Here is a 27,447-nt window from a genome sequence, read left to right on the forward strand (position 1 = left end):
TTCCAAAAATCATGTACAACTACCCCAACATAGATTCTTCCCCTCCCCCATTTAATATGCTGTTGAAAAGCTTTGCATACATTTTCACTAAGCCCCAGACATACCCAATCATAACTCTGAAAATCTAGCCAACTCCAACAAGTCTTGGCAAGTGTCTTTCCCTTCCTTGATGTCACCAGCACAGAAAACAATACACTGAGAATTTGAAACATCGTTGAACGGTTCTTTCTTTCGCACACAAATTTATCCAATTATTCTTTGCAGGGATTAGTCAAAGATCCCGAACTATTAGTGCTGAAAGCCTGCTCTACATATCCAGCACATCACAGGAAAAGATTCTAATTACGTGTGCCATCCAGATCGGCACTCAAAATCTAAAATAAAAGCAGCCTTGCATCAACATTATGTGCAACCTCTGAACAACTAAAATACCTAGATCATCTGAACTGTTGAAATCCAGTTCTGAGAATCTTTATTCCTAGCTTGAAGCCCTAAGTGCGAGAATCAACCATCTGACGGAACTCTGATGACTCAGAAGATATGGGCCAGGATTCTCCCTTTTGGGGGCAAAGTCCCCACGCATTATGGAAAACAGGTGAGAATCACTCCAGGCTTTTTCCTCGAATGTCCGGGTGATTCTCCTTTTTCCAGGGGGCTAGCAGAACCCCGGCGTACATCCCGCAGCTCTGGCTGTTGGCGGGGCCCTGCTGTCCAGACCGCGTGGCTGGGCATGTGCACGGCGGCCCACCTCAGTGTGGGCGCCGTCGACATGGCGGGGGCCCATGCTGAGTAAGGTAGGTCCCCCCAGATCGCGATGGCCTGCCGATCGGTGGCCCCCGATCGCGGGCTAGGCCACCGCTGCGGCCCCCCCACCCTGGAGTCAGATTCCCCTCGCCAGGACCACCATCGCGGCCGCGGGTCCGAGCTCCCGCCGGTTGGTACCAGATGTAAACCACGCCAGTGGTAGTTCGGCCGGTCGCCTGCAGAGTATCGCCGTGGAGGCCTATTTCAGCGGCCCCGGTCCCGACCGCGCGGGTGCGATTGGCGCCGATTCTACGGCAACCGGAGAATCGGCGTCCCGGCGTCAGAGCGGCATGGTGGGAATTCCCCGCGCCCTGCCGATTCTCCGACCGCCGGCGCGGGCTTGGAGAATCCCGGCCATGAAATTTTGTCAAGGCTCATAGGAAAACAGAATAACCATTCTCTTTTCATAACCATGCAAATGAAGAGGAATTAGAAACTAGTTTTTGGGTAATCCAATGTGACTACTTGTATAACTTTCCTGCTGTTCATCATGCACCTATTTACATGTCAAAAATATATTTTGTACAACTGATCTGACCTCAGCAGTGAGAGTTACATCATTTGACCTAATGACACGCTCCTACATGGGAACAGGTTGATCCTTCAGGCCTTTGAACCAGCACCATCATTCAATTAGTTCATAGAAACATGGAATATAGGAGCGGGAGGAGGCCATTCGGTCCTTCAAGCCTGATCCGCCATTCATTATGACCATGGCTGATCATCCAACTCAATAGCCTAATCCTACCTTTCCCTGCTAACCATGGCTAATCCAAACCATATCTCCATTTATCCACCCGAGTTCCGCATCCCAAACAAAAATATATTGGTCTTAGTCTTGAAAGCTCTAATTTTCCCAATGCTCTTGAGCTTTTGGGGGAAAAAAATCTCTGTGAGAAAAGGTGTCTCCTGGCTTCCCTCCTCAATGGCCGGTCTGTGATGATAAAATTATACCCCTCGGCCTTGCTTCCCCCACAAGAGAAACTAGTTTTGGGTATCTACCCTATCTAACCCTTTCAAACCCTCAATACATTAATTATTTAAAATGCTAGATTATATATTCTTAGCAAAACATGCTATTAATATTCCTTCACAGGGTGTACTATCCAAAGACTCCAGTCATAATTCACAATGAATCACAGAATACAATCCCTACAATGCAGGAGGAGGCCAGTCAACCCATCACGTCTGCACTGACCCTCTGAAAGAGCACCCTATCGAGGCCCACTTCCCCGCCCTATTCCCCTATTCCCAATTCACCTAATCTGCTCATCTTTGGACTGTGGGAGGAAACCCACACAGACATGGGAAGAAAGTGCAAACTCCACACAGTCACCCAAGGTTGGAATCAAATCCGGATCACTGGTGCTGTGAGGCAGCAGCGCCAACTACTGTGCCATTATGCCTTCTAAAGTCAATGCCTTTAATCCTCAAAAAAACAGAACCATAGGTTAGAAAAATAACAAGAAATTTCTCTTAAAATATCCTTGTGTAAATAGACACCATACAGATCTCAGAGGTATTACTTTTAAACTTCTTGTACATGAAACAAAATTAACTTTGTAATTTGTCTATGTGGTTGCACCCACTTGGGAGCGACGCGAGACAGAATTCTCCATTTGGGAGACTATGTTCTACTGCTGGAGCTGAATTGCACCTGATTTGCGCTCCCACTGGGAACACAAATCAGGATTCAATTTCCATTCCTCAGCCGTGCATAATTTGCGGGCCGCCATTTTGATAATGCGGCTCAATAGCAAGGTCCCGGCACTGAGCCACCCCTCACCTGCAATGCAATTCAGCGACCCCAGGGATTTTCCAGGTCACCCCCCCTGACCACCACCCCCAGGAGACCCCTTAAATAAAAAGACCCTACCAGATGTAGGGGTCACTGTCAGGGGTAGGGGTCTGTTTATTTAGTGGACCTTTGGGGTTGAGGCTCTTTATTCAGAGGATTTCTGGTGAGGGTCTCTTTAGGGGCTCTTTGTGGGGGGAGCGGTGTGGGGGGGGGGGGGTTCTGGTGAGCTGGTCTTGCATTGTGGGGGTGGGGGGGGACCCCCTCGGGCCACCGCATCAGCTACACGCTTATCAGGACCAGCACCAATTCTTGCCCAGAGGACCGGAGAATCATAAGGACATGGAGAAAATGGTGCCCGGCTCGGTAATAGGATACAAATTGGTCTTAATGAGCCACTTGCATCCTCTCGCTGGTAGAGGGCTGGTAGGTTAAACTTCGTCACAACTGCATGTGGCCAAATTGTGATAGACACCATTTGAAGTTGTTAACAAATTTAAGAACAAACATAAGCCCCATAATAGTTGAGTTGGTAAGTGTATTTCATGTCCTCAAGATGTGCAAATTAATTCCTTATAAAACGCAATCATTGGCAATATGTAGATAGACATGGCAGTCAATTTGCACACAGCAAGATCCCAAGGGTGCTAGATTAGATGACTGAGCAGATAATTTTTCATCTGTTATATTAACGGAGGTGTATTGGCCAAGATAGAGAATAACTCTACTCTTTGAATTGTGCCTCGGAACCTTTTGCAACCACTGGGGTAGACAGCTGGAACCTCTGTGTGATGCTAATTCAGATTATGCAATGCTCTCTGTCTGGCACCGAATGTTAGCCAGAATTCTGGAAATGGCGAGATTGAAACGATGATCATCATACTCAAGAGGCAAGAGTGTTGACACGACGGAGTTGATCACCCTTTAGAGGGCACTGACAACAAAAGAAAACCATTGCTTATTATGACATCTACCAGATCATTGCAGAGGGTGAAGAGGAGCATGAAAATATTTGATTTTGTTAGAACACGTGCGGCAATGACAAATTCCTTTTCAACACTCTATTGATGGCATTATTTTGGCTCCCCTATCTAATTTAACAGGTTACAAGATCTATAACAATAGGCTGGCAGGTTATATTTCTGGAAATGCTCTAAGTGTCTAGGATTTATACTAAACATGAAGTGCATTCTGGACTGAAACACTGAAAATATGAAGAGTCAGCTGTATATTTAAGGCAACTGAAAACTGAACAGCAGTTTATAGTGACTGGGATAGTACAACAGCTTCCATTGCACAAATTATCATGGTGACAAATAAAATATGTTTTAAAATAAAAGATCCCCCATCAATAGAAGCAACATAAAAGCAGCAAAGAACTTGCACACAGAGAACTTTGGGAGGAGGGCTATCTACAGCACACATGACATGGAGTAAGATTAAAATCTCTTGCAGAGCAGGAGCATTTTCCTTCCCCGAAATCGGAGTTTGATTGCTTAATTTAGCAGTGATATTGAAACGATAGCAACCGAAGTACTGTATCACACAGGACAAAATGAAACTGTTGTGAAACCAGAGGAATATAATACAGGTTGAGCATCCCTTATCCCAAATGCTTGGAGCCGAGTGTCTGTCGGATTATGGAGTTTTTTGGATTTTGGAATATAATGTACACTTGCGGTACGTTGGGAACTGTGTATGTGAGCGTGCGTTGGGAATGCGCATCGCACAGGGACTCGTGACATCACGATGGCACGCGAAAAAAAAGTGGGGATTTTGGAATTTTCGGAATTGCGGATAAGGGATGCTCAACCTGTAGTTGCTCTAATGCAATAAAAATGAATCGCAATCCTTAAATCCTAAAAAAAAAAATGACATTTTAAATATTCTAATTCGGGAGGGACCTTCAAGAAATCTAATTTTGGAGCTGGTATCACAATGATGTGTTGAAAAGTTGGTAAAGAAACAAAAGTTGGTTAAAAAAACCCATACTTTTTGCAATATGTTTTCTTTCTCAGTAAGAAAATACAAAGACAATTCAAATTAGGTTTATCTGTTTTGCCACTTGCTTTAATATCAAGTTAATTTGTTTGGTTTCAATTCCTCCTGTCCACAATTGTAGATCAGGTAATACTGCCAGCAAGACAGGCTGTCTAAAATTGAATGCTGTCAAAGGGTGAGGTGCCAGTGGAGTCTCAACAGATGTCTTTAGTTTGCTTGCATTATTTTGTCTAGGCCTGAAGCTCATGTTATGGATGCCTTGGGTCTTATGGTGCCCGAACAGAACTAATTCTGGCCTGAAAATGTATACCAGTATGGTGTTCATAAATTAGTTTCCAATGGTACTGCTTCAGGGTCCTTATCACTTTCTTTTAAATTTCTGTTATTTAACACAAGCATATAAGACTATACCCTCTTAGTATGGGAGGACCTGCGGTGGGGAATCTCCAATTGATCAACAATTACTCATCCCATTAGAGAACGTTTTAAATGACAATATGCCACCACCCAATTTTCCCAGCAGCAAGGGAATTTTCAGGAGAACACATGTCGTATGAATACTACAAGGGGTGGTAAAACTGATCATATCATTAATAGGAAGATTCATGTAACAATGATGCTTTTCAGGCTCATTATCCACTTGCAGTTCTCTAAAACAGGTTATTGAGTAAGCTACCATTAGATCATGCAGACATAACCAGACAATTTTTAAACTTCCTCATGGGTTTTCCATATAGCTGCATTAAATTTTGAAAGCCCATGAGGCTTACACGTATAGGATGGAAATCAATAATCTACTAAAGGTCATGTTGGTCTAGTGAAATCAACACATTTCCTCTTGGGCAAATGCTCTTCTGTGGAAAGCTTGAATTCAAAGGATATGAAGCATATGGAAGGACATGCAGCTTGGATATAAAAACCATCAGTGCAAAATTGATATGGTAAGTAAATATTGTTTGTAGTTTTTGCTTTATGTATTTGGACAGGTTCTCTCTTAGAGAAAGTTAAAATGCTGATTGTAGCAATTATATATTTTGTCAGTATTAAGCACTATTAAAGCATTAAACACATTTTTCAAAATAAAGTGTGAATGCAACGGATTGAACTTTTCTATTTTTAAACAAGCTGCCTAACCTGGTGCTTTAACAACCTGCCAAAGTTACACAATGGGCTTTTTTTTGGCTGCAGTTATTCACTGATGAGAACCAGTAAGGTTATGTACAGAATTGTGACACTAGAAGGTCACGAGAAGCAAACCTCATGTGATGCTACCATGACGGAAACATTAGCTATTCAGAACCATGGCAGAAGATAGAGATGGTTTACATGCGGTGGAAAATGTATCACGGTACTTTTGAAATTGTTGTGGTTTTTCACCAGAGATTGTTCCCTAAAATAAAAGTCTGTTTCTTTCTTTACAAGTACTCTGTATATTGCTTTCATAATAGGCAGGGATTTACATATTTCAGGCTAAATGAAGACCTGAGAGAATATTGCACTTGCTCCATTAAGCAGGTAGCAATGGGTACAAAGCTTAGCAACAAACATTGCTAAATTTTAGCAGGGATAAATATATATTTCTGTTCAAAGAGGCAGTACTGAAAAAGATTTAAAGGAGTATTGGTGGGATATTTATGAGAGTGGACTATTCAGAGGGTTTAGGAACTTGTGTTTTGCAGGCCTGTACCTTTCCTATTTTCGTGGTCCAAAGATGTGCAGGTTGGGTGGACTGGCATTCTATATTGTCCCTTAGTGTTCAAAGATGTGCAGCATGGGTGGGATGGCAGCAATGGGGTGGGGGGGCGAGGCGGGGTTCCAGAGGGTTGGTGCAGACGCGATCGGCCAAATGGCCCCCTTCTGTGCTGTAAGGATTCTATGATTCTATTTGGCTATGTAATTTATAGTCAATTAATATCAAATGTGGAAAATGTTTTTGCAAAACTGTTCTTGAAATGTAATCCTCTCTGATATTTTCTTCATTCCAATGTTGACATCATGTGATAAAGAAACCCTCAAATGAAATAAAACAGATCATCTAGAAATCAATTTGGTAAAAGTGGGTGGACCCAACTTATCCCATTTGTTTTATCCCTAATTGAATATAGTCCTTAATAAGACTGATACAACCAGGGCTGTTTTCCTGTATTGCATTTTTTCCTTCACTTAACCCAACAATAGTGTTTATGCAATCAATTAATGGGTAAATAACAGTTTCTTGGTTTCTTCGTCCCAGGTGTATATTGTTGACGCAAGGAGTAAAACTAATCTTTTAATGGAAAATTATTTTATCAATCTATGTCATAAAACACATGCGTTCCTAGTACTAGTAGAGTTGACCAGGGAGAACCAGTGGATGTGGTTAATTTAGACTTTCAGAAGGCCTTCGACAAGGTCTCACATAGCAGATTACTATATAACGTTAGAGCATGGAATTGCGGGTAGTGTCTTGAGATGGATAGAAAACTGGTTAGCAGAAGAGTTGGAATAAATATACCTTTTCCGATTGGCAGAGACTAGTGGAGTACCACAGGGATCAGGACCCCAACTGTTCACATTATATATTAATGATTTGGATGAGGGAACTAAGTGTATTAGCTCCACATTTGCAGATGATACTAAGCTGAGTGGGAAGGTGATCTGTGAGGAGGATGCAGATATGCTTCAGCATGATTTAGACAGGCTGAGTGAGTGGGTATATGCATGGCAGATGTAGTATAATATGGATAAATGTGATGGTGTCCACTTCGGTAGCAAAAATAGGAAGGCAGATTATTACTCGAATGGGTGTAAATTGAGATAGGTAGATACTCAGCGAGACTTTGGCACCCTCGTGCATCAGTAGCTGAAAGTAACTGCGCAGGTAAAGCAGGCAATGAAGAAGGCAAATGGTATGTTAGCCTTCATAGCAAGAGGATGTGAGTATAGGAATAGGGATGTTTACTGTAATTGTACAGGGTGTTGGCCACACCTGGAATATTATGTGCAATTTTGGTGTACTTATCTGTGGAAGGATGTTCTTTCTATAGAGGGAGTGCAGCAAAGGTTTACCAAGCTGATTCCTGGGATGGCGGGACTGGCATTGAATTTGATGATCAGCCATGATCATAATAAACAGTGGAGCAGGCTTGAAGGGCCGAATGGCCTCCTCCTTCTATTTCCTATGTATGTTTCTATGTATGCTTTCCCTATTTCGCTAGTGTGAATTGTAGAGAAAATGACTTCAAATTCAAGCTCATTTATATATGAAAAACATACATGATTTTTTTTGTTTACATTGTTGTTTTGTTAAACATTCAATTATACAGGACAAAAGTTCCAATGATCCTACTGCCTGTCTATTTATTAACCTGCCATTATAGTGTCACTAAAATGCATTTGTTTCAACACAATCTAATTCTGTAAGATTAAGAATTGCATTGGTCTAAGGGTATTATTTTGATAAAATATCCCGACAATTGTGAAGATGGTTGGATGGTGTATCATTGCAGCTCAAAGTAGTGTTAAATGTGTCAATCAAAATTCCTAATCTTAGTTGCATATCCAGCAATCTTTTATACCTAAGTATTAGAGGATTGTTTCAGCATCTTGTTATAAAGTTGTATCTGCAATTTTCATTTTTGAATATGGTAATACTAGGTTTGAATGGAAGAAAAAAGAAAAAGCTGCACGAAAAATGTAATTAACATTCACCCTCAATAACTTAAAAGATTACAGCTATCTCCCAGTCCTCACCTTAAGGAAAACTGTGAAGGAATCTCAGAGCTAGTTTACCACTTGCATGGGGAGATATTAATATTAATATTATTGTGACAAATTACCATTAAGTGACTCACTAGTAATTCAATTTTACTTTCTAAAAACTAAACGTAAAAGAAGCACAGTTTTAATGATTTGTCCTGTTTGGTTACAAGTGGATTCGTGAGGAAAAAAGCGAAATCTAAATCAACCTTTCTGACTTAGGATAACACTGGAGCAACACCAATGCTACAGAATGCACAATTTTTGTTGATTTCAGTTTAGCAGCTGTTGAGATGATTTTTCTTCTTCTATCTCTCCCTGCACCACCCTAAAATTCGCAATACGGACTATGCGAATTGATGTTTTTCTTAAAAAGTATGAATATGGAAGTCTAATCCCATAATTAAAAAGCAGAAGTTTCGGAGCCAAGATCTGAAACGCATATAACAGTTTTTGTTGAAATTAAACATTCATTTGTCTCCAATCATATTCGAAAGCAGATCACCAGCTTCTAACTGGGGCAAGGCTAAAACTTCGAACAAAATGATTATTGGTGATAAAGGATGGCAATACATTTAATATATAAATCTGAAACTTTTTTTTACATGTTTGAAACAGAATAGCATTTATTAAGCAATTAAAGGGAATTTCTTTCTAGTGCCTCACATCTGATGTTTACCCATCCTAAGTGTCTTAATTTCTGATTTTCCTTTTGTAAACGTATATTATATACACAGAAAATAAGTAATTTGGAGTCAGTGAACCAAATCAGTTCTGTGTCTTGAAAATTGTTTGCCGACAGTAGCGGTTGTGTTGACAAGGCTGGCAAAACATTACTGTCAATACAGTTAGAATCTCAACCACCTGCTGGAGCGAGACTGCACAGCTTCATGGGTAAGTTTCTGGCTTTTCTATGCTGCATGTCATGTCAGGGTTATGAATTGCATCAATAACCACTCCCTTTAAAGCATACTTAGCACTAAATGGCTGTGGCAAGAATAATTTGAAAGAATGTTATAAATTTGCCAATCTCATGGTCATCATCAAAGTACACTGGGGAGCCTCACATTATTATTATTATTATAAAGGGCCTTTATTATGTTTGATGCCAAATGCATTGCTGCCAAATTGCCCTGCAACTCGTATAGGAATTTGAACTCATGGTGCATCTTTTACTGCAGAAATCAATTTTTTCTTTGCAAATATTAATGGCGAGTACTGCTTATGCATCATTTAATGACAAAGATTTCCCAGCATTTCCTGCCCCCTTGTTTTACAAATTTTGCTCAAAATGACTAGGGATGAAAGGCTTTGGGTATCATCTAAAATCCAATTTTGAAATATTCAACTGTTGAGTGTGACAGGACCACTCAGTAAGCCGGATAGATTTTCAGAACTAGTTGTGAAGGGTGAACATCTCAGCTTTGTAATTGTGTGTTTGCACAAACAAAAAAAGGACTGTAAAACAGATTCAGCAATCGTCAAGAAACAAGATGGTTTTTAAAATTTGTTCTCTGAAGCTGGAGTGGGTACAATGCGTTTAGATGTTTGAAACTAAGAATGAGAGAGACCAGTTACGTGGAGGAAACCTCCCTGATGAGCAAATATTGGAATAAAAATCTGAGGAAAGTATAAATTATCATTTAGAAAGCCATGGATTAATCAATGACAGTCAGCATGGATTTTTAAAAAAATCTGAGGTCACGTCTGACGAACGTGATTGAATTTTGAGGAGGTAACGAGCGAATCAATGAGGGTCACAGACTTGAAATTTCTACATGAATCCTAACAAGACTTTGACCATGGCCCACAGGGCAGATTGGTCAGGAAAGTGATGCAAGGGGAAAGTGGTATTCCAAAATTGGCCAACTAGCAGGAAGGAATAGTTGACATATGTTCTTACGACTGGAAGTCTGTTGCCAGTGGAGTGACCAGGGTTCAGTACCAGGTCTCTTGTTGTTCATGGCATATATCAATGATTTTGACTTAAATATATATGGCATAATTACCAACTATGAAGATAATACTAAAATTAACCACGTGGTTGAAATAGCAGAAGAAAGCTGAAGGCTGCTGAAAATAGAAATGTAACGGTCAAGTGAGAAGGAAAGTGGTAAATTGAACTCAATGTAAAGACGTTTCAGGTAATGCATTGGAGAGGAACAAAAAGGCAAGGGAATGGGGTTACAGGGATAGGGTGGGGGAGTGGGCCTAGGTAGCGTGTTCTTTCAGTGGGTCGGTGCAGACACGATGGGCCAAATGGTCTCCTTCTGCACTGTAGGAGTTCTATGATTCTACACAGTAAATGGTGGGGTACAGAGAAATGTAGAGTGCATGTCCACAGATTCTTGAAGAAAACAGGACAGGCAGGTAAAGTGGTTAAGAAAGCACCTGGGATACTTTCCTTTATTAGCCAAGGTTCAAATGTAAGTGCAGGAAGCTTTTTCCAGAACAAACTCACGAGTTTAGCCACAACTAGAGCATGACATTCAGATTTGGTCACTTCATTATACAAAGGATGTGACTGCACAACTGTGGGTGCAGATGAAATTTAGGACTCCAAGACTTGATATTTTTTGCTGTGAGGCAAGATTGCACAGACAGTTTTTTTTTCATCTAGCAGTTACATGATGGGCAGAATGGACTCCGTCAGAGCCACAAACTTTCTATGTTTCTGTGAGAGGACACAGTGCAAAACTAGTGTGTTGTCAAAAACATACAAAAATATTTTCATTATTCAGATCTTAGTCAGAGGTCTGTAAAGTTATACAAGAACATGATAGTTGTTCATTGATTGGAGCTCTCTGAAACTTAGCGGCAATCTAAACAGATGCAATTTTTTTTTTACACCTCAATAACCAAACATAGGAAATAGTGAAATTGAGAGAAAAACCATGAACTGATAATCGTTACTTGCAGAAAGATCTTTTCAAATCTCTCAAAGTAGGCAGCACAGAAGCACAGTGGTTAGCACCGCTGCCTCACGGCACGGATTCGATCCTGGCCCCGGGTCACTGTCCGTGTGGAGTTTGCACATTCACTCTGTGTCCGTTGGGCCTCACCCCAACAACTCAAAGATGTGCAGGGTAGGTGGATTGACCACACTAAAATTGCCCCTTAATTAGAAAAAAAAAGAATTGGGTACTTAAAATTTCTTTTTTTTAAAAATCTCTCAAAGTTCTTATCCCACCAAGGTCCTGCACAATCATAACTGTCAGATAGCTTGTTTTCTGAAAGTGTGTTTTCACATATTACCACTAGAGGACACTTAAAAACCAATGCAAAGCATCCATTCGTAACTGGTTATGGTCACCAGATTACTGTAAATAGACGCCCCTGCATCGCTAATTGATTCATTATTCCAGTAATTTCCTCTTTCAGAATAGATGTACAAAGTTATACAGAATTCTATTCACGGTAACATTTCAGATAGCAGCCAAAAACAAATTGCAGCCATCATGCAGAGATGAAATGCACAAGTTCTAGGAAGCAAAGATTCGTTTAAGATACCCTAGAAAAAGCATCATGTTACATTAATTTTACTTGCCAACAAAATAATTAAAATTGATAGATATTATTTAACATACAATGAACTGTAGATATCTTGTGCAAAAATATCTTCTCAACTACTCAGAAGAGATGAACATTCAGTTTATTTATGAATTAAAAATAACACAAATGTTGGGCTATTGCTTTTCCTCCTGCACAATTACATCCATACGTAAATGTGATTCTTTTTAACCCTATAAAAGTTCAAATCCAAGAAAATTGGACAGCGTTTTCCAGCAAGACATGCCACAGAGGAAAAATCCACACTGTGTCCACAGTCGACTGTAATTGCAACTGAACAAACCTTACTGAAGACCATAAGACATAGGAGCGGAAGTAAGGCCATTCGGCCCATCGAGTCCACTCCACCATTCAATCATGGCTGATTTCAACTCCATTTACCCGCTCTCTCTCCATAGCCCTTAATTCCTCGAGAAATCAAGAATTTACCAACTTCTGTCTTAAAGACACTCAACGTCCCGGCCTCCACCGCCCCCTGTGGCAATGAATTCCACAGACCCACCACTCTCTGGCTGAAGAAATTTCTCCTCATCTCTGTTCTAAAGTGACTCCCTTTTATTCTAAGGCTGTGCCCCCGGGTCCTCGTCTCCCCTGCTAATGGAAACAACTTCCCTACATCCACCCTATCTAAGCCATTCATTATCTTGTAAGTTTCTATTAGATCTCCCCTCAACCTCCTAAACTCCAATGAATATAATCCCAGTATTGCTCACAGTATTCTAAATGGGGCCTAACTAATGCTTTATAAAGCTTCAGAAGTACATCCCTGCTTTTATATTCCAAGCCTCTTGAGATGAATGACAACATTGCATTTGCTTTCTTAATTACGGACTCAACCTGCAAGTTTACCTTTAGAGAATCCTGGACTAGGACTCCCAAGTCCCTTTGCACTTCAGCATTATGAGTTTTGTCACCGTTTAGAAAATAGTCCATGCCTCTATTCTTTTTTCCAAAGTGCAAGACCTCGCACTTGCCCACGCTGAATTTCATCAGCCATTTCTTGGACCACTCTCCTAAACTGTCTAAATCTTTCTGTAGCCTCCCCACCTCCTCCATTCTACCTGCCCCTCCACCTATCTTTGTATCATCGGCAAACGTAGCCAGAATGCCCCCAGTCCCATCATCTAGATAGTTAATATATAAAGAGAACAGCTGTGGCCCCAACACTGAACCCTGCGGGACATCACTCGTCACCGGTTGCCATTCCGAAAAAGAACCTTTTATCCCAACTCTCTGCCTGCTGCCTGACAGCCAATCGTCAATCCATATTAGTACCTTGCCTCGAATACCATGGGCCCTTATTTTACTCAGCAGTCTCCCATGAAGCACCTTATCAAAGGCCTTTTGGAAGTCAAGATAGATAACATTCATTGGCTCTCCTTGGTCTAACCTATTGGTTATCTCTTCAAAGAACTCGAACAGGTTTGTCAGGCACGACCTCCCCTTACTAAATCCATGCTGACTTGTCCTAATCCGACCCTGCACTTCCAAGAATTTAGAAATCTCATCCTTAACAATGTATTCTAGAATCTTGCCAACAACCGAGGTTAGGCTAATTGGCCTATAATTTTCCATCTTTTTCCTTGTTCCCTTCTTGAACAGTGGGGTTACAACACCGATTTTCCAATCCTCTGGGACTTTCCCTGACTCCAGTGACTTTTGAACGATCATAACTAACGCCTCCACTATTTCTTCAGCTATCTCCTTTAGAACTCTAGGATGTACCCCATCTGGGCCCGGAGATTTATCAATTTTTAGACCTCTTAGTTTCTCTAGCACTTTCTCCTTTGTGATGGCTACCATATTCAACTCTGCCCCCTGACTCTCCGGAATTGTTGGGATATTACTCATGTCTTCTACTGTGAAGACTGACGTAAAGTACTTATTTAGTTCCTCAGCTATTTCCTGGTCTCCCATCACAAAATTACCAGCGTCATTTTGGAGCGGCCCAATGTCAACTTTTGCCTCCCGTTTGTTTTTAATGTATTTAAAGAAACTTTTACTATCATTCCTAATGTTACTGGCTAGCCTACCTTCATATTTGATCCTCTCTTTCCTTATTTCTCTCTTTGTTATCCTCGGTTTGTTTTTGTAGACTTCCCAATCTTCTGACTTCCCACTACTCTTTGCCACATTATAGGCTTTCTCTTTTGCTTTGATGCATTCCCTAACTTCCTTTGTCAGCCATGGCTGTCTAATCCCCCCTCTGATAACCTTTCTTTTCTTTGGGATGAACCTCTGTACTGTGTCCTCATTTACGCCCAGAAACTCCTGCCATTGCTGTTCTACTGTCTTTCCCACTAGGCTCTGCTCCCAGTCGATTTTCGTCAGTTCCTCCCTCATGCCCCTGTAGTTACCTTTATTTAACTGTAACACCTTTACATCTGATTCTACCTTCTTTCTTTCAAATTGGAGATTGAATTCTACCATATTATGATCACTGCCTCCTAAGTGCTCCCTTACTTTAAGATCTTTAATCAAGTCTGGCTCATTACATAACACTAAGTCCAGAATGGCCTGTTCCCTCGTGGGCTCCATCACAAGCTGTTCCAAAAAGCCCTCCTGTAAACATTCAATGAATTCCCTTTCCTTGGGTCCACTGGCAGCATTATTTACCCAGTCCACCTGCATATTGAAGTCCCCCATGATCACGGTGACCTTGCCTTTCTGACATGCACTTTCTATTTTGTGGTGCATTTTGTGCCCCCGGTCCTGACCACTGTTAGGAGGCCTGTACATAACTCCCATTACGGTTTTTTTGCCTTTGTGGTTCCTCAGCTCTACCCACACAGACTCCACATCATCTGACCCTATGTCGTTTAGTGCTATTGATTTAATTTCATTCCTAATTAACAAGACAACCCCACCCCCTCTGCCCACCTCTCTGTCTTTTCGATAGGTTGTGAATCCCTGGATGTTTAAATGCCAGTCCCGAATCCCCTGCAACCATGTCTCTGTGATGCCTACCACATCATACCTGCCAGTCACAATCTGGGCCACAAGCTCATCTACCTTGTTCCGTACACTGCGCGCATTTAAATATAGCACCTTTAATTCTCTATTGACCGTCCCTTTTTGTTTTCTTAGTGTGGTGGACCTTGGTTTACTGAGCCTTTCCATACACTGTGTCATATTTTGTGGGATGGAGACTATCGTAACCTCTCCTGAGTTTTGTCTTTTCATGCTTTTTTGTATTCCTAAGCAGCTACGCTTCCCACTGATTACTTCACCTCTTGGTTCCCTGACTTTCCCTTCCCCCCAATCTTTAGTTTAAAGTCCTATTGACCACCTTATTTACTCTTTTCGCCAGAACACTGGTCCCAGCTCGGTTCAGGTGGAAACCATCCCAACGGTATAAGTCTCTCTTTAATTGTTAGGGGAATCTAATGCATAACAGGTACCTTTACAAATTCACAATCTGGACATGGAACATGCATCAGGAATTTGGGTGTAGCTAGCCCACTACTTCTTCCCAGTGAAACCAATGGTTGGAAAGTTACGGAACAATGCTCAAATTCTCAACATCTTTTCGGTATACATTATATTTAGTCTACTTCATAAAATGTGTTTATTCCACGAAATAAAATGTCAGAAACACAGAATAGCACCTTTTATGACCACTGGATATCCCAAATCCCATTCTCACCAACAAAGTACCTCCGAGTGTAGTCACTGCTGCAATGTAGGAAATGCGGTACAAGCTCCCACAAACAGCAACATGAGAATGACCAGATAATCATTTTTTTAGTTATGTTGATTGAGGAATAAATATTCGCCAAATACCAGGGACAATTCCTCTGTTCTTCATCTGAAATAGTGATAGGGGAATCTTTAGGTATAGCTGAGAAATGCTTCAGTTCAACATTTCATTTGCTCACTTAGCAACTCGATGGAGTGTCAACCTTGACCTTTATCTTCAAGCCTTGGAGTGTGTGGAACCTGGAACTTTCTGACTTGAAGAGAGTGTTACCGAGCCATTGCCGACACCAGCCAGTTGTAACAATAACAACAGACTCAAATAAACCTACTGGCAAAATATTTCTACCCATGGAGTATGACATTCTTCAAAGTTAGGTTATCTGCATTGAGACTTGGCAAAAGTTCTGTTTTTTTTCTCTACCCACGTAATAAGGATGGGCCAAAATAGAATTCATTGCCACAGCCTGGTAAAACAAAATTTATATTAAACTCAAAGCATTTAATAATAAAGTTATGGGGCTATATTTTCTGGGACTGGTGTTTGGTTACAGAAATGCTCCTGTGTGCTGGCTCAATATTTCCTCAGGATCATTTCTTAATGGCTGCAAGAGTTCTAATCCTGAATTAGGCGTTTTACCAAGAGCCTGCCAAAGAGAAGGGAATATCTTGCATTGCTGTAGCTCTGAATATGAAATTGTGGGATTAGCATTTTATGGTTGCTTGTTCAAAGGTTGCCTAGAGTAAATAAACAGGCAGGAAATGGAATGCTTGGGCCAAAACTGAGCCGTGAAGCATTTAAACCCTCTGTATTGTGAGGTGGAGATACGGGTGCATTTGGTGTGAAGTTTGCCCAGTGTGGTTGATCTAGAAATGCAGGTCAATGTCAACTGGAGGAATCAAATAGTTATTTTTAGCCTCTGCAATATTACATTTATAACATGCCTTGTAAACATTAGATTCCACAAAAGTAATCATGACGCATACAACAAACTTGCAACATAGAGATGACTGCTGCCATAATAGTGAATGCATGCTTGATACGTGCTTACATGTCTCAGTCCACCATTTTAAAGGGGTTAACAAAATTGCTTTAATTTTAATATCTGCATTAATTAACAGGGAAAGCTACAGTAAATCATAAATGCTCGTCTGGTAATGAGGTCTAAACTGCAGTAAATTCCAAGTTATATATCTTAAGTGATATACAAAGCACAAAAGATACTTCACATGGAAGTGCAGTAAATTATTAAATAATTTCTTGCGCACCAATTCTTTTTGCATTACCTTTCAATATACTGCAGTAAAATTAATCAGGCTGGGCTTGCTGCCAAGGCAACTGCAGGGCTTGCACTCCTTGCAAACGGAGTCAATGAGCTTGTGACGTCACTGTCACCGATGCCACAGGTAACTGCTTACATCAAAGAACTTTATATTGAACTAATTGTAACACTAGAAAGCACAGTTTGATTAAAACTTAGATAACTGTTGAAAGTACAAGGTTTCTTTATTGAAGTGTTGAGGTCCTGTGTATAGCATTGAGTGGGGCAGTGAGCGAAGCAGCAAATGGTATGGGAAGCGAAATGGCAGCAAGCAAAGTGGCAAGTGGTACGGCGAGCGAATGGAAAGGGGGATGGTGAGTGAAGCAGCAACTGGGACAGCGAGCGTAATGACAGCAGCGAAGAGGGAAGTGGGACAGCGAGCAAAACGGCAGCAAGCGAAGTGGCAAATGGCATGAGCAATTCGACAGACAAGGGGCACATAATGATAAAGTCAGCAGCACCACGCTCGCGCCTATGGAGAGAATGGGTGCCAACTTCCTGTTCCAATGTGGTACATGGCAGGAGATATAATAAATTAATTAAAGGTAGACGTTTTACTGAAATTTCAAATATCAGTTTTCACAGCTGCAGATTATAGAATACACAGGCTTGGAGCGCCGAAAGGCCTGTTCCTGTGCTGTATTGTTCTTTGTTAGTACAACATACCTGTTGGTGGAAGACAGTCTTTCCAATCAAAATATCCTGCATAAATCCCAGGCTCTAGAGAACCAACAATCGGATCTGCTTTTAGTTCAATATAAGTTTCGAAAAGCCTCTGATCCAGGTGCTTGACTGCATCAATGCTGACCTGCATATATGAAATTGCACAACTTCAGAAGGTTTTCCAAAGAATAACAAAACATATAAAGTTAGAAACAAATTCAGAAAAGGATGGTTTCTGTCAAATGATTGGAAAACACAGCAGTGGGGAACATAGCAACTCCACTACTATCTGTGGTCAGCGCAGGCAGCTGATGATTTGAATGCATACCCACTGACAAAATTAAAAGAATGAAAGGTAGGCAAATTAATATAACTTAAGGAAACAAGCAGATTAGTTTGCTTCATTTATATTTGTCCCTCCAACAATTCATCTGATCGTATTAATATGCCGGTGTGCCTGGGATTTTCCAGCCTTCGGTTCCTCCTCAATCTCATCTGTAATTTCTCTTGCGTGGTCACATACTGCCTGCTAGGCAATGACCAGAACTGTATGTGTTACTGTAGCTGTGGCCTTATAGCTTTTGTACAGTTCTAGCGTAACCTCCCTGCTCTTATATTCTATGTCCGAGCTAATAAAGGAAGTATCCTGTATGCCTTCTTAATCACCTTAACTGCAAGGATGTTAACTGATCTAACTTGCGTTTCCAACCTTTTCTGCTTTCCAACATCTGCAGTATTATTCTTTTTATTTGGAAAGGAGCATCTTTGATTCGGTCACTTTGAAATTAGAAAATTATTAATTAAATACCAGCATATACGCTGACCTTTTGAGGCATCCAAAAACCGTACCAAAAACTGGGGTTGACTTATATGCAAGGTATGAACTGTGAACTGCCTGTGAAGGTGGTCACCCCTTTTTGAAGTATGAAAATAACATTGGTGGTTTATACTAAATTAATGTGGCACAATTTATCAAATAAATTAATTGTACAAAGCTACTTTTAACCACAAAAAAAGCATTTTGAGACCCATCAAATTCATTGTCTTTGGCATCTGACACAAGAGTTCATTAAATTCATTCCGAGTCACTTTGACTATGGCAATTTTTTTCTAAATTTAGAGTACCCAATTATTTTTTTTCTAATTAAGGGGCAATTCAGCGTGGCCAATCCACCTAACCTGCACATCTTTGGGTTGTGGGGGTGAAACCCACGCAGACATGGGGAGAATGTGCAAACTCCACACGGACAGGGACCCAGGGCCGGGATTCGAACCCGGGTCCTCAGCACCGCAGTTCCAGTGCTAACCACTGCACCACATGCTGCCCTGGCTTAGGAATTATAATAAGAATCCCACACACTCTAGATCAGATGTGGCACTTTCAGTTTCAGAATCATCCCTTCACAACAAATCATCTTCCTCTCCATCCTTTTAATTGGATATTTTGCATTCTTTATAATGATCTGATGGCAGTTTGTGCATTAATTGCACCTCACACTTTGATGAAGAAACTACACAAAACATCAGGCAGGGCAGCACACGTTATCACTGTGTGAAGATTTCTTCAACAACAACCATCCACCTACTCCACTTGGTGTGAACATGATCCTCAAATGGTTTATTGAGGCATTCATCAAAAGGCTGAACTATGGATTATTATTCCAATGTGAGTGCTATTTATCTTCATAAGTTATAGGAGCAGAATTAGGACATTTGGCCCATCGAGTCTGTTCCGCCATTCGATCATGGCTGATCTCATCCTGGCCTTAATGCCACTGTCCTGCCCATTCTCCATAACTCTTCAACCCATTACTAATCTGTCCAACTCCTCCTTAACTTTACTCACTGTCCCAGCCTCCACCTCTGAGTTAGCGAATTGCACAGATTCACAACCCTTTGGGAAACAGTTTCTCCTCAATTCTTTTTTTAATTTATTACCCCTTATCCTGAGACTATTAGAATGCCCCACAAGAAGAAACATCCATTCCACGTCTACTTTATCCATATCTTTTATCATCTTGTATAACACAATTTGATCTCCCCTCATTCTTCTCAACACTAGAGTATAGGCTTAAACTGTTCAATCTCCATTCATACGACAAACTCCTTATCTCTGCAATCAAGCTAGTGAACCTCCCTCTGAACTGCCACCAATGCCACGACATCTTTCCTCAAATAAGGGGACCAAAACTACGCACAATACTCCGGGTGTGGTCTCATCAATGCCTTGTATAGTTGCAAAAACACTTTCTTACCTTTATATTCTATCCCTTTAGCTATAAATGCCAACATTCCATTCACTTTCTTTATTATCTGCTGCATTCTGTTTTCCTGGCAGTTAATTCCATGGGAAACAAATACTTTTATATCATAGCAACATCATAATATAAAGGGACCAAAAACTCCCTTCTTTGCCAAATTGTTAAATGTTGAGAAATGTTGAATGTATCCTTAGATTGTGAAAGGGGGTGAAAAAAGGAGAGAAAGGGGGAAAAAAGAGAAAAATGGATGAATTACAATTGGTATTTGGATGGCGATGGTCTGTACAAGCTAAAGATATTTTTTCTCAATAAACCCCAGCTTAAAAATTATTTACATCGGATTACATAGGATACACGGAACAGCAACAGGCCATTTGGTCCAACCAGTTTATGTTCCATTCAAGCCCCCTCCATTCTTTCCTCATCTAAATCGACCATTGTAACCATCTATTTCCTTCTCCCTCAAATGCTTGTCCTTTCCCTTAAATGCATCCATGTATATATTATTTGTTTCACCCACTCCTGCGGGAGTGAATCCACATTTTGTTTACCACTCCAAGTAATGACATTTCTTCTGATTTCCCTAGTAAATTTCTTGGTAGCTAAATTATATTGATTATGCTCTTGTCCACAAAAGAAAACATTCTCGCTGCCTCCATTCTGACAAAACTTTTCATAATTTAAAGACCTCCATTAGGTTATTAGCCTTCTCTTTTCAAGAAACCCAGCCTGTCAATCATAGAATCACTACAGTGCAGGAGGCCCATCAAGTCTGCAGTACCCTCTGAGAGAGCATCCTACCTAGGCCTATGCGCCCACCCTATCCCCGTAACCCAATAACCACCTAAACTTGTGGACACTAAGGGGCAATTTAACATGGCCAATTCACCTAACCTGCACATCTTTGGACTGTGGGAGGAAACCGGAGAAAACCCACTCCTTTCCTGATACATAGACCCATGCATTTTTGGTATCATCAGAGTGACAAATAGTTATGGCCAGTATCGATCAGTTTTTTTGTCCCCCTGGTCTCTCCCTCGTCATTGAAAAAAATACAAAAAAAGGGTTCTGGATTGGCCATGGTCTGTAACTAAGCAGAGGCTGCTGTGGTTCGAAGCACAGATTTTAGTCGTCATTGAACCATTCCATGCCCGATCTGTTTTTCAAAAAAATTTGATGTTACATTGTAGTAGACTGATGTTAATGCTAAAAATGTTAGTATCAGACTGCTTGTAGCAATCTTGCCCGTAAGTCTGAAAGCTATGACTTTGAATCGTACTCCCGGACGTAAGCACATGATCAGAGTTAATACTTCAGTGCAATATTCAGAGGATGGCAAGGTAGCACAGTGGTTGGCACTGTTGCTTCACAGCACCAGGGTCCCAGGTTCAATTCCCGAGTCTGCATGTTCGTCCCGTGTCTGCGTGGGTTTGCTCTGGGTGCTCCGGTTTCCTCCCACAAGTCCCGAAAGATGCGTTTGTTAGGTGAATTGGACATTCTGAATTCTCCTTCTGTGTACCCGAACAGGCGCCGGAATGTGGCGACTAGGGGATTCTCACAGTAACTTCATTGCAGTGTTAATGTAAGCCTACTTGTGACACTAATAAAGATTATTATTGAGGAAGTGCTGCATTGTCAGAGGTGCCATACCACACAAGAAACGTTAAATTATAAAAGTTAACATTCCATTGTTTGTAAAAGGCCAGGAATGTCAATAAACAAATTTCAACCACAACAGATTAACTGGTCTTTTCCCTTATTGTTGTTTTTAGGGTATTTTGTACAAATAGGAAACTGTATTTACCTACATAACAATAGTGATGGCACTTCATAAATAAGTTGTGTAAAACACTAGAGATATTTTTAAGGGATGTCACGAGTTGTAACATAAATGCAAGCATTTGTATAAGGTGTTAGTGAGGCCACACCTGGAGTATTGTGTTCAGTTTTGGTCTCCTTACTTGAGAAAGGACGTACTGGCACTGGAGGGTGTGCAGAGGAGATTCACTAGGTTAATCCCAGAGCTGAAGGGGTTGGATTATGAGGAGAGGTTGAGTAGACTGGGACTGTACTCGTTGGAATTTAGAAGGATGAGGGGGGATCTTATAGAAACATATAAGATTATGAAGGGAATAGATAGGATAGATGCGGGCAGGTTGTTTCCACTGGCGGGTGAAAGCAGAACTAGGGGGCATAGCCTTAAAATAAGGGGAAGTAGATTTAGGACTGAGTTTAGGAGGAACTTCTTCACCCAAAGGGTTGTGAATCTATGGAATTCCTTGCCCAGTGAAGCAGTAGAGGCTCCTTCATTAAATGTTTTTAAGATAAAGATAGATAGTTTTTTGAAGAATAAAGGGATTAAGGGTTATGGTGTTCGGGCCGGAAAGTGGAGCTGAGTCCACAAAAGATCAGCCATGATCTCATTGAATGGCGGAGCAGGCTCGAGGGGCCAGATGGCCTACTCCTGCTCCTAGTTCTTATGTTCTTATTTCTTCTTTTAAACTCCCACAGAGTATGTTACAGATGTGGGTAGGGACATTTCCTCATTGGTTAACTTAGAGGTCTTTTTAATATTAAAACTGGCAACCAGGTACTTCAAGCTTGTAGGAGGAGAACTGTTCTATGTTTCAGGAGTTTTCATGTTCTATTACCACAAGAGAGAAAATCTAATTTTTTTTTAGGTAATTAAGATAAGCGGCTATCCACTAGCAAGTAGCGTTGGTAAAGAATAGAAAGCTTTATTGTAGACAGCTACAATCAAACCTGATCAGAGTGCAGAAGTGCAAGTAGTACTGGGTGAAAGTGATGAAATGTTGTTCTTTTTCTCAGTCTACAGTCTGGGAAATAAGTCTCCAAATATTCATACTGTGCCCTCTTTCTATTGCTATATCTTTAGATTTTCATAGAATGTATGAAATACATCTGCATGTAGTTCACATCTACAAATGTTAATTCTCGTCGTCACACATTTCTGGTCACTCTTTGACCCAATTTTTCCTATTATTAAGAATTGTGTTAACATTGATCATTGAATCCTGCGATATCGATGTTGACGTGCAGGTGCAGCAAGGCAATGAGGAAGACAAATGGCGTGCTAGCCTTTGTTGCAAGGGGGTTGTACAGGAATAAGTCCTGCTATAATTACATAGGGCTTTGGTGAAACTGCTCCTGGAATATTGCACAGAGGTTTTGATCCCCTTATCCAACAAAAGTTATACATGCCTGAAAAGAGGAGCATCAAAGGTTCACTTAATTGACTCCTGGAATGGGAAGGCTGTTCTATGAGGAGAGTTCAAGTCAAATGGGCCTAAATTCTGTGGAGTTCAGAAGAACGATAAGCGATCACATTGAAATGCATAAAATTTTTAGTATCTGATGTGTTGGGTGTTCTGGATCCGTGGAACACATACAGGCCACCAAAACTTAAAATAGTGCAACACTATTTTATTAAGTTAGAAACTGTTGAACATACTTTCACTGTGGGTTAACACGATGTTAGATTAAACTAAAGACCTATGCCTGTCCGAACCAGTCTATGCACTCAGCACATGGTGAGGACCTGTGATGTAAGCTGTAAGCTCTGTCCTTGTAGAAGGCTGCATCCCGAATGAGCGGGAACTTTGATGCCCCCTGTCTTTATAATGAGTGTGCTCTAACTGGTGATTGGCTGCAGTGTTGTGTGTGTTGGTCTTGCTGTGTGTCCATCAGTGCGTGTGTGTATCTGCACCTCTAGCTGTCAAATCATCTAAGAGACTTTTTCCATTGACTGGAGAGTCTTGAACTAAGAATCATAGGGTGGAATTTTACCACCTCTGCAATCTTCCTGCTCACGGGTCCAAAAGTGGGTTCCGACCCCAATTGGTTGGCTGTCCACATACTGTTGCAACCTTACAGGTGGGAGGGGCAGGCCATTTAACTGGTTACGTCCTTGTTCACCATCCAAGTAAGGATGGCAGGTGGGATGCCCATTCGGAGATTCAAAGCTGTGAACAGCTGGTAGCCCTACCGGGAGAGGTGGGCACTGCAGATGCATGTAGGATACAGCCAAGGTGGGAGCATTCTCTGAAGACCGCTGAAAATGTAAAATAGTAAAGGCCGGGTTTTCTGTTCCTGTTCGCGTCTAAAGAGAGCAGAAAATATTGCGAGAGGCCAAAGTTGCATTTCACATCAACGCAAACGCAAGAAACGATTGCCCCTCCCCCCGTCACTGGCACTTCATTGTCGGTGTTATGGGCGAGGCGTTTTCAGAATCCCAAAATGTATCATGGAGTTCAACCAACCTCTCTCCCTTTAATGGATTTGTTGCTTTTCTGAGCACGAGGCTTTTTCCCTAGGTGTGGGATTACAATTATGGACACGTGGGTTTTTAAACACAAAACCCTGTTCATTCCATGAACTCAACTTAACATCTTAAATAAACACTGGATCTCTTAACACCCCTTGCTTCAAAGATAACTCAGAAAATATTGCAATAGTAAATACTTCCTTAAAATGTTCCATCAAACTTCCAAGAGACTTAACACCTTTAAACAGTATCACATCAGGTTAAAGGATATATATATTTTCTGTAGAATGGCAGAGACATATTAGCTTGGTTGCCTTCAGCTCCAGCAAAACAGCCAGGCACTTTTAAACTGCTCTCAGCAAAACCAGCCAGGCAAATTAGCAAATGATCTGAAGACATTCTTTACATGCAGAGAGAGATCGAAATTACACCTTGTTTGGCTGGATGCAGCTCCAACTCTGAAAACGAAACTAAAACACAGACACACACCAGCTTTTAGCTCAAAGTGAAAGTAAAAAGTCACAGACCAAAACCCAGCTCCACCCACACTCTGACATCACTGCAGCTATTTAATAAACACACATTTCTTAAAGGTACACCCACTACAGCTATTTGATAAACACCCATTTCTTAAAGGTACTCTCACATGACAAAAGGGTTGACCTTTGAGGAAAAATTAAACAATTTGGGCTTATATTCGCTCGAGTTTAGAAGGATGAGAGGGGATCTGATCAAGGTGTATAAAATATTAAATGGGATTGATAAAGTAAACGTAGATCAAATGTTCCCCCTTGTGGGAAAATCTGAAACGAGAGATCACAGATATAGATTGAGAGGTGGTAGATTCAGAACTGAGATGAGGAGGAGCTACTTCTCGCAGAGGGTGATGAATTTGTGGAACTCGCTGCCCCATAGTGCGGTGGAATTGGAGTCATTAAATGGTTTCAAGAAACATATAGATATATTTTGATTAAAAAACAGGTTAATGGGATATGGGCAACAGGTGGAGAAGTGGATTTCAGACCAGGAAGAGATCAGCCATGATCTGATTGAATGGCGGAGCAGGCTCGAAGGGCTGAATTGCCCACTTCTGCTTCAAATTCCTATGATTCTATTTGTAACAGGCAGATTGTGTTTGACTAATCTACAGAATTTTTGGATGAAGTGACAGAGAAGGTTGATGAAATGCAAGCGATGGATGTTATCTCTCTGGATTTGAAGAAAGTATTTCAAAAACTACCACAGAAGAGGTTGGTTAACAAACTAAGGATCATGGAGAAGCAGGGTCAAAGTCAGTCAGGGTAACAAATTGGCTTAAAAGACTGAAAACAGAGTTGTGGTAAATGATCCAATTTTTCAGAGCAAACGATGGTAGACAGTGGTTTTGCCCGAAGGCCAGTTGTAGGACCACAGCTGGTTTGTATACATAAATGACTTGGATATTGGAATACAGAGTAAAATTTTTTAATTTGCCAATGTTACCAAACCTGGAGCAGTGGCAAAGATTGATGATGATTCAATTTGGCTGTAACTGGACATTGATAGGCTAGCGGAGTGAGCAGACAGGTGGTAAACGGTATTTAACATAGAGAAATTTGAGGTCGTACATTTGAGCAGAAATAACAGGGAGAGATAATGTGAATTAATGGTACAGTACAGGGAGAGGGACCTAGGTATGCATGTGTATAGAACTCTGTATGTGTATAGAACTCTGAGGAAGGGTAAATTGAAGAGCGAAATCTTGGGTTTCATAAATGGAGGGATTGAATACAAAAGCAGGGGAGTTATGCTGAACCTTTATAAAGCTCTAGTTAGACCACAACTTAGAGTATTCCACCAGTTCTGTTCACCACACATTGAGTAGGATAGGAGGATCCTTGAGAGGGCGCAGAGGAGATTCACCAGATTAGTCCTATGGGTGACGAACTTTAGCTACAAGATTCAGGCAAAGACACTGGGATTATTGTCCTTGCAACAAAGGAGATTGAGGGGAGATTTGATAGAAGGGTACAAAGGTTATGACAGTTTTAGGTAAGATGGACAAAAAAAGCTGTTTCTATTATTAACTGAACGTGCAAGGACTAGGGTCAAAGGTTTAAGGTTTGTGGCAAGAGATACAGTGGGGATGTGAGGAAGAACCTTTGTTATGCAGTGAGTGACAATGACCTAGAACTCGCTGTCTAGGAGGTCAATGGAAGCAAAGACAATTAGTGATTTTAAACAAAAGTTGGATGGGCACTTAAGCTTGCAGGGCTTTGGTAATAAAGCAGGTGAGTGTGACTGACTGGACTTCTCTCTTGCGAGCCAGCAAGGTCTCAATGAACTGAATGGTCTCTTTCTGTACTGTAATAAATCTATGTCTCAAAGTGAAAAGATGATCCGATAGAAAATATATTTGATCTAAATTTAACGAGAATCTAGACCATACAATATATATATTATATATATAAAAATACCCTTAGAAACACAAACCATCTCATTATCACTCATTTGTAAGAAACAACAGGATTTTAGACAACATGAGAGAAAAAGATACTTTCAATATGAGCCAATGACTATAAAAGGTCTTCTCAAGTTCAGGAATTTCAGTGACAGGCTATCATCACATTCTGTTAAGCTACACATGTTAATCCATTATCTTTTACATCAAATGATTGCAAGCTTTGTTTACACTTTATTGCTACTATTAAAACATTTGACAATCACAAATACTGTTTTTCTGTTTATATTATAAAGCTTAATGCCATAAAGCTTTTCTTTAAAAAATTCCTGTTCTATATTCTCCAGCTTTATTCATCACTACGTTAAACAATCCAAGGAAATTCTATAGTATATGATTTGACCATCCCATTACTTTAATACACAAATTTCCAGAAAAATAATTTTAAGGGTCACCATTCATTCATTGAAAAATGTACAGGACCAATACATTAAGTGTGAGAAGTGTTATTATTTATCATGGGATTGCAGTTCGTTTTCAGCACATTTTAATGGGAATTTTAAAAATGGGTGCGGCGTACCCACAATGCAGAACACAATGTGGCAATCTGAAGCCGGATGAATCAATTTTACTGTAAACTAGGGTGCAATTTTCCACACTTTATCTAAACTGCTCACAATTAGTCTGCAGCCAGTGTCTAAATCACCGGCTTTCATGACAAACAAGCAGATTTACTTGAATCTGGATATACTTCCAATAAAAGAAGTAATCAGTTGAACAGTCACATAGGATAATCAAAACCACAATGACTAAACTGTGGCCGAAAGCATTTTCGCACAACTAGCAACCAAATAGGAGATGGGCAAAACAGT

At 40.7% G+C, this 27,447-nt stretch overlaps 1 protein-coding gene across 3 annotated transcripts in view; it reads right to left on the reverse strand.

Moving 5' to 3' along the window:
• exoc2 (exocyst complex component 2) overlaps positions 1 to 27,447 on the reverse strand; it is a 323,421-nt gene that overhangs the window by 44,305 nt on the left and 251,669 nt on the right. For all 3 annotated transcript variants that reach the window (XM_072509914.1, XM_072509916.1, XM_072509915.1), the window contains exon 23: positions 17,593 to 17,734. In XM_072509914.1, the coding sequence (XP_072366015.1) occupies positions 17,593 to 17,734 (142 nt within the window). The remainder of the gene's footprint in view (positions 1 to 17,592; positions 17,735 to 27,447) is intronic.

This window comes from Scyliorhinus torazame, chromosome 6 (assembly GCF_047496885.1).
Source record: "Scyliorhinus torazame isolate Kashiwa2021f chromosome 6, sScyTor2.1, whole genome shotgun sequence".
Classification (NCBI taxonomy): Eukaryota; Metazoa; Chordata; class Chondrichthyes; order Carcharhiniformes; family Scyliorhinidae; genus Scyliorhinus; species Scyliorhinus torazame.